Raw genomic sequence first — 8,930 nt, forward strand, 5'->3', positions numbered from 1 at the left:
AAGGAAAGGAAAGGAAAGGAAAGGAAAGGAAAGGAAAAGAAAGAAAGAAAGAAAGAAAGAAAGAAAGAAAGAAAGAAAGAAAGAAAGAAAGAAAGGATGTGAGTGTGTCTTTCAGTCGAGAACAGAAAAGCACTGAGGTGGGTAATGAACCACATCCCTGGGATTTATTAATTATTTTCTAAAAACACTGAATAATTTTGAGTCTTATACTTCCACTGAAGCATAACATTAAAATATAGTATTTTAATCTTTATCACTAGTGAGAGTGAATTTGAGCTTGGAAGGATAAGGATAGGGAAACTGGGGGGTGGGCTGGGGTTGCGTGGGGTGGGGTGGGTATTCTGGAAGGACAGGAGCCAGCAGAATAGGAATGGCAGCACAGCCAATGGCTGCCTACGACCCTTTCTCCTCCTAGCTACAACCTACATTTTCTAGAATTGCACTAGAAACCCTGTTTACAAAGACATGCGATAAACTATGTGTATCCTGGCAGTGGTGCCTGGTTTTACCTTGTCAGATTATCCCATTCATGACATCTTTTGAGCCACCTCAAGGATCTCTCATAGTAAGAGAAAGAGAAAGAAACAAAAACATCAACAAACCTTTTCAGTGACTGTGCTGGCTAGACTTAGGTCAACTTGATACACAAACTGAGTTCTCTGAAACGAGAGAACCTCAATTGAGAAAAAGCCTTCATTGGATCTGGCTGTAAGGCATTTTCTTAATTAGTTATTGGGAAGAATAGGATGCTTATTTTAAATCTAAACCTCAGCTGTATTTCAAGGACTCCTATCTCACTACATTGTTTCTCAGCTAAAAATAAGATGTGTCCTTTTGCTGTCATTCTCTGATAGCAGTGCTGGTGTGGGAGAAAATAGTTAAGGAAATAAACAAGAGGAAAAATGAAAAGCACAACAAAACACAAATTACAATGAGTCCAAGCCAAGGAGAGTAGTATGAAAATAGCTAAACTCTTGTCACAGATGGGTAGATATTTTTTTCCCTTACTGCATTAAGAAACATCAGTATAAATTTGGTCACTAATAAACTATGTTGCTTTTTCCCTCAGATAATTGATCTGCTTAGAAGGTTTGAGCCATTAGTCTGTGTCCCTACAAATGTTTATATTTTAGCTCTCTACAAGTGTTTTTTTGTTGGCAGAGGTTAAAATCATAGTTTTTATGTCTATGCAATAACTGTAATTTACATTTTTTATTTCAATGATTATTTCATGAAATACTTACATTAAAATGAATGAAGCATTGTATTGGCATTGGGAATTATTGTGGATATAGCTCACATGCATTACCACAATTATTCATATGTCCCTGTTTTCTCCCTGTGAAATGTAGTTTCATAAAGAGAAATGTAGTTTAATCAAATCTACTAGTTTTTTGTTTTGTTTTTGGCTCTGATGGATTCATGTTCAGTATAGCATAGCATTAGGCTTTGCCATTAATTTAATATAAGCTATTTGTTTTATTCATTTAATATAGTATAAAATATCTGTTAAGTATTTACTTTGTAAAGAGGTCAGATTTTGCCCGCTAGTGCAATACTTCATAGTTAAAAAGTTTGTAATTTTTATAATGGATTAGTTTTCTGTAAATGAAAACTATAAAGAAAAACATCACTCAGCAGGGAAATACAATTCTATTCAAATGCTTCTACCTTGTCTAGCTCTCAAACTGGCAGCTCAAGGAGTAAAACATTTTTTTTAACATTTTTTATTAGGTACTTTCCTCATTTAAATTTCCAATGCTATCCCAAAAGTCCCCCATACCCTCCCCCCACTCCCCTACCCACCCACTCCCACTTTTTGGCCCTTGTATTCCCCTGTACTGGGCATATAAAGTTTGCAACTCCAATGGGCCTCTCTTTCCAGTGATGGCCCACTAGGCCATCTTTTGATACATATGCATCTAGAGACAAGAGCTCTGGGGTACTGGTTAGTTCATAATGTTGTTCCACCTATAGGGCTGCAGATCCCTTTAGCTCCTTGAGTACTTTCTCTAGCTCCTCCATTGGGGGCCCAGGAGTAAAGATTTTTGATCGATTGGGTGGGAACTAAAAGAAATAGTTTGAATGTAGGTCTAGCAGTCTGTAGAGCAATCTTAGCATCCCCTGCTTCTGATCCTGTTTGTGTTTGTCTATCTCTCCCTGTGACTGCCCTTAGGCTTCAGATCCTCAGAGATCACTTCACCTACTCACTCTATGTCAACATCTGCCGCTCGCTCTTTGAAAAGGACAAGTTGCTGTTTTCCTTTTGTCTCACAGTGAATCTGCTGATACATGACAATGCGGTCAGTAAGGGTTTAGTCTGTAGGAGCTTAGATGCTGTAGTTACTGGGAGAGGGTATGTGGTATATACCAAGATACTATACCAATGTCAAAGATTCTCTGTGTCTTGATAAAACAACTCAAAAGTTAACTCGGGAGGATCACAACTCTAGGCCCAGTTGTATTACCTGTTAGAGGAGGAGATAATAGTAAGTCATTTTCTAGTNTTTGTGGCAGATTAGAATATAATGTCTCTCCCAGGTCAGAGGTAGAAATAGGATTCTTATAATCAGGAGNAGTAGCTTTCCCAGAATATGCCCCAGCAAAGCACCAAAACCTCCACAATTTTATGGGGTAAAATTGAAGGTGGGATCTGAAGCTTACCATGCGTGTGGAGCCCCTTTTCAGTATCCTCCTAGCCTGATGATGCTTGTCTANATCAGTAACACTATCATGATGTCATTGATTTATTTACTATTCCACATGGGAACATATACATATACTGATTAAAACCAGACAATGAAATTAATTAAGGCAAGGCAAGACAAGACAGNATTTCAGAGTAGTTAATATAAATTAAGAAGAGTATGTTACTATCACTTAAACTTTTATATATTTTAGTTTAAAAGTCTGTTTCTAGAGCCTTGTGTGGTGGTATGCACCTATAATCCCTGCACTTAGGAAACTAGGGCAAGAGGATTATGAGTCTGAGCAGAGCTCAGTCTGCACAGTGAGTTTGAGGATAACCTCAATTCAATGCCCCATTCTTAAAACAAACAAACAAACAAACAATAAAACAAAAATACCCAATTTGTCTCTATTAAAATTTACATGACCATGCAGCTAATTTTACTAAATAATTTATTATCATCTTTAAGAACTTTGCAAATGACTGAGGTCTAACCATTTGGATTTAACCATCTACTCAAATGTAAGCTAACAAATAATTCTTTTTATCTAAAAGATAGGAAGCACTTACAAATGAAAGAGCAGCCTCATATTCTTCTTATACATCTATGTATTTAAGACTTGTAAAACCTCATATGTTATTATCTTCATGGAATTAGGAAAATGCTTCTTGTATTTCATGCAAACACTTCATAGCGATTCATTATATTTTATAAAGAATAACTGAAAGCATGGTGGATTGTTGATTTTCTACCTTTCTATGACTTTTCAGAGCCAATATTTGGATCTGAAAACATCCATTTTGAGGAACATATATTATTGAAGTAGAATATATTTAGGCCTCATGTTTAAGCTAGTAATTCAAAAGTAGCTATTTATAGACCTTAAAAAATTGTCCATGTTTGGTAGTTGGATTTTTTTCCAACTACGTAGAAGGTCATATCAGCTGAGTACTTTCATAAGAATCTGAAAGGACTGCTACTCTTCTACAATGGCTGGAACTAACTAGGAACACCTTCTGTATGACTCTCTATGATGTTTGTTTACCACAGATTAACAAAACAGAGTGGAGATTTCTACTTACTGGTGGCATTGGACTGGATAATCCTTATACCAACCCTTGCACATGGCTTCCTCAAAAATCCTGGGATGAGATTTGTCGACTAGATGACTTACCTGCCTTTAAGACCATTCGAGAAGAGTTTATGCGCTTAAAGGATGGATGGAAAAAAGTATATGACAGTATGGTATGTGTTCACCCTTTTCCTTATGTCAAAGTTTTTCAGTGGAGAAGATGATGTTAAATATGTATAATGTTACCTTTGTATAAAAGCAAGATTCCATAAATAAATGAAAAAAAGAAATGAAAAAAAAAAAAGATGTGGCTGCTCCTAGGTGTGGGGGAGGAGAAAGTTTATTATAGATGTGGTGGTTTGAATATGCTTGGCCCAGGGAGTGGTACTGTTAGGAGGTGTGGCCTTGTTGGAGGAAGTCTGTCACTATGGCGGTGGGCTTTGAGACCCTCTTCCACATTCCCTGAAAGTCAGTCTTCTCCTGGTTGACTTTGGATGAAGATGTAGAACTCTCGGCTCCTCCAGCCCCAAATCTGTCTGAATGCTNCCATGCTTCCTTCTATGATGATGATGGACTAAAGCTCTGAAACTGTAAGCCAGCCCCAAATAAATGTTGGCTTTTATAAGAGTTTCCTTGGTCATAGTGTTTGATCACAGCAATAACTAACAGTAACATTTTAGTACCCAAACTAAGACAGAAGTTGGTACCAGGGACTGGGGTATTGCTGTGATAGGCCTGACCATATTTTTGTTTGTGGGAATGTGGATTTGGGGCCTTGGGATTTGGAAAGCAGTGGAATGCTTTAAGTAGTGATTAATAGAACATCCTAATAGGAGTTTTGAAGACATTGGTACTGAGGGCAATTTGAACTGTAGGAGCCTGGTTCTAGAGGTTTCAAAAAAAAAAAAGTAATTTTGGTATGTTGCCTGGAGATCATTCTTATGATTTGGTGAAGAATGTGGATGCTTTTTGGCCTTTTCTGAAGAGTTTGCCCAAGGCTAAGGTAAAGGGATTCATATTAATTGTATTGACAAAGGAAGTCTCAGAAAACCCAGCATAGACTTCATCCTCTGGTTTACTCTAAAGAAGAGCATTTTGATTAAACTTAATCAGGTTTAGAAAGGAAAAATACAAAATATATGTTTCAAGTAATAAAAGGGCGCCAAGAAGTACAATGTAGCTAAATCCTGTGTTAAAGGAGATTAGGGAGTGGTGACTTTGGGGCAATAAGCTAAGCTTATTGCTTATATGTTTGTCATTGAACAAGGAAACGTTATTTAGTTATTGTTTTCATTTGGACTTTTAATCTGGAATGAACTACAATTCAAAAATGCAGGAGACAAGTTTTTGATCCAGATATTGAGGAATAGTGGCCATGAAAAGCTTAAGTCCAGGCATGGTAAATTGTACATACCTTTAATCCCAGGAGACAGAGGCAAGCAGATCTCTGAGCTCAAGGCCAGCCTGGTATAGAGCAAGTCCTAAGTAGAGAAAAGCTTAGATACCTGCTGAGGAAAGCTGCTAACAGTGAATGGAAACAGCCCACGAGAAAGATATTCTTTGCAGTCAGCAAAGATGAAAGGAATTGGAGATATGAAGAGCACTTTTACATACATCAGACATGGAGATGCAGAGTTTGGAGTTTGCCCAGCTGATTTTTGGTCCTGCTTTGGTACAGTATTTCCTCTCTATGACATTTGGAATAGTAATGTATATCCTGTGATATTGGAGGTTTGTGGTCTGCTTTTTAATTTTGACTTTATAGGGGATTACAGTTAAGTGATTGGATGAATTTCAGAAGAGACTTTGAACTTTGAACTTATATCAATGTTGAGACTGCTATAGACTATGGGGACTTTGGTAGTTGGACTCAATGTATTCTATATTATGCTATGGCTAAGTTGGCCCTCATAGACTCATATGCCTGAACAAGCCTATGAGGGCCAGGGAGTAGAATGTAGTGGTTTGAATGTGCTTGGCCCAGAAAGTAGCACTATTAGAAAGCATGGCCGTGTTGAAGTAAGTGTGGCCTTGGAGAAAGTGTGTCACTGTGGAGATTGGCTGTGAGACCCTCCTCCTGGCTGACTAGAAGTCAGTCTTTTCCTGGCTACCTTTGAATCACAATGTAGAACTTTAGGCTCCTCAAGCCCCACATCTGCCTAGATGCTGCCGTGCTTCCTGCAGAGATAATAATGCACTAAACCTCTGAAACTGTGATCCAGCCCTAATTAAATGTTTGCCTTTATAAGTGTTGCCTTGCTCATGGGGTCACTTCACAGCAATAAAACCCCTAAGTAAGACAGTAGTCCTTTTTCAGCTTTACTATGTCATAAAGGTTAAGAATTTTCCAGTTCCCAGTTATTTTCTACTCTGTTTCTGCTCTTATGATTTTTACTATTCTTGAACATGATAGGTAGCTGCTCTGTATAGAGACAGCTAGGTCTAACCAGAGAGAGTTAGGTAGGTGGTAGCCCCTGGGTGCCGACACCTGGCCTTANTTGGGTACCTGTCATATATGATAAGTAGAATGGGTTCAATCATTTGGGATGGGTACTTTGGGTTTCTTCATGTTACTTATGGAAATGTTTCCTAGAAACATTTTCTAGGGTTTTTTTTTTTTGTGTGTGTGTGTGTGTGAGTAATTCTTTTTAGTTTAAAATTGCAATTGCATTCACTGTGTGGAACCAGGAGAGAGAAGCCAGGTAACTTGTTTGGAAACTTCAAATGCTTACATGAAACATTGTAATGTTGGCATTAATTTCCCCCACAGCTTACATAAAATAAAATTTACACAAATGTTCTGATTTCAGGAATTATGTCTTCTCTAAGTATATGCTTATTTGTAAAATATTATTACTTTTAGAAATAACCTCTAACATTGACTTATGTACTATAATTTTAGGAGCCACACCATGAGATGTTTCCAGAAGATTGGGAAAATAAAGCAAACGACTTTCAGAGGATGCTTATTATCCGTTGCTTGAGGCCAGACAAGGCAAGTGCAGGCTTTGTTGAGTAGCTCTCATCCCACCCACTCTATGCACAGCTCAGACAAACTCCATTTCTTCATAGACTTAGGGTGGATGGAGGAATCTACAGAAGTAACCCAACGTCCTTCTAATGGCTCTTCTAACTGTGTCTGCATCTGGGTTAATAGCTAATAGAATGTATTTTTGGTGATGTGCTTTTATGATTACTTGTTATGATTTTTGGTTCCTCTGTGTCAAAGACTTCTCTCTTTACCTGCTATAATAATTTTCATTTTATTTTATTACTTTGGTGAAACCAGTCAATGGCATTAACGTCAAGTTTATATATTAGAATATCTAGAATGTCTTCTCTAAATGTGGGTCTATATTTATACACACCACACCACAGCATTTTAAAGCTTTAGTTGCTGTTGAATAGAAGGCAATGTTAGTAATGTTATTTTAACTTCTTTAAATAATAAATATACAACCAGCAAAGCAGTAAACATATCCCTTCAATACTTATTAGTGTCCTCATTTGTATTACAGTCTATAGAAAATGAATTTGCCTACATTTGTTGACCTATGTCCTCAGAGATGCCAGTATAATGTGAGCAGGGGGTTATTGGGGAACTATCATAACTGCCATTGTTACAAACAAATTCAAGTTTCACATAGTTACTTCAAAACTCACAGTATCTACAATTTGAATTTGTTTTCAAAGGAATTACTTACATTCCAACTCTTCCCCCTTATAAAATCTGAATTTAAATGGTGAAAGTAATATATAATAGATAGATGTCAGGGATGATCTGAGCTAGAGGTGTTCCTTTCTCAGAGCCATAGTTGCTTCCAGCTCTCAGGACCTAGCCAAGGCCCAAGCGTCAACATAGAAGTCTGTCCACATGTTTTAAGCTTTGAGTCAGAATACAGTCCAGCCTTTATTAGATTTATCTTTATATAAAACAATTGTAGAATATATATTTAAGGTTTTTATTTTGGTTTGGTTTTTTTTCTTGTTTTTGTTTGTTTGTTTGTTTTGTTTGTTTGTTTTTTGTTGTTTTTTTGAGACAGGGTTTCTCTGTGTAGCCCTGGCTGTCCTGGCACTCACTCTGTAGACTAGGCTGGCCTCAAACTCAGAAATCCACCTGCCTCTGCCTCCTGAGTGCTGGGATTAAAGGCATGCACCACCAATGCCCAGCATATTTAAGTTTTTTAAATAGAGAAAGTAGCCTACAAAGTATCCATGGCCTATGAAAGTCACAGTTCTACCCTGGCCTCTGTTGCTGTGGTAAATGAACACTGGTTTGATGTTTGTGAATCAAATGCACCCTTTGAGAACATTGAAAAGAATGGCTTTTCATAGAAGCTTCAGATGTTCACTTTCTATTTTAAGGTGGAGAAAATGAATTGCTCACAAGGTTTTGTGGGCCTTTATCTTAGCTGTGACAACTTCATCTGCATATATCCTTCCACAGGTTTATGTTTTTGAAACTTAACATTTTAATCTGAAAATATGTTAAACTATTAAATAGATCAAATATAACTTTTCATATTCATTATGTTTTTGAAGATGGGAGTTACATAGGCTGAGGTGTTTTTATGTGTAGGGGTCTATTTTTCTGTTGACTGATGTTATTCTGTTTGCTTTGAAACCACAATTAACCTTCTGCTTCATACTGACCTGTCCCATCCAGCAACGTTCCCTACAGTGTTTTCTAATCTATTCCTATGTTCCGCTTTTTAGGATAGAAAAATTACAAAATGATGTTTAGCAATATTTCAATTTTTCTTCTCATTTAATTGCATCTAAAGTGATGATGATGGGTACAGGCCTGCCTTGGCTAGTTGATATTATGTAGCTGCCAAGTGAGGTTTTCCAAGACACTTCTCCAATCAAACCTGTACATGTCTGTGTTGATCTTTAAGTGCCATAAGACTTGATCATGGTCCACCCCTGAAGAGTGCCTGGATCACACATAACTCTGCAGATTCGACAGATACTCATATGTGTTAAGCCACTGTAGTTTTGAAAGAAGAAAATTACTGACCACCAGAACTTCTCACCCCAGAGTACATTCTGAACTCTCACACCAGAGTCAGACCCCCTCTCAAATGAAAACTGTTCCGGGGACGTACATTTCTGAGATAAGGGTTTCCTGGAACGAACCCAGTCCTACCCCTCCCAACTAAGGACTG

At 37.5% G+C, this 8,930-nt stretch overlaps 1 protein-coding gene across 1 annotated transcript; it reads left to right on the forward strand.

The window, feature by feature from the left end:
* Positions 1-2,176: 2,176 nt before the first annotated feature.
* LOC110288835 (dynein heavy chain 7, axonemal-like) lies at positions 2,177-6,968 on the forward strand (the record flags this gene model as incomplete). Its single annotated transcript, XM_021155076.2, has 3 exons — positions 2,177-2,303; positions 3,741-3,935; positions 6,665-6,968. Coding segments are annotated over 3 exons (439 nt in total), but the record flags the coding sequence as incomplete, so codon positions are not given.
* Between the last annotated feature and the right edge of the window lie 1,962 nt (positions 6,969-8,930).

Source organism: Mus caroli, unplaced genomic scaffold (genome assembly GCF_900094665.2).
Source record: "Mus caroli unplaced genomic scaffold, CAROLI_EIJ_v1.1 scaffold_22708_1, whole genome shotgun sequence".
Lineage (NCBI taxonomy): Eukaryota > Metazoa > Chordata > Mammalia > Rodentia > Muridae > Mus > Mus caroli.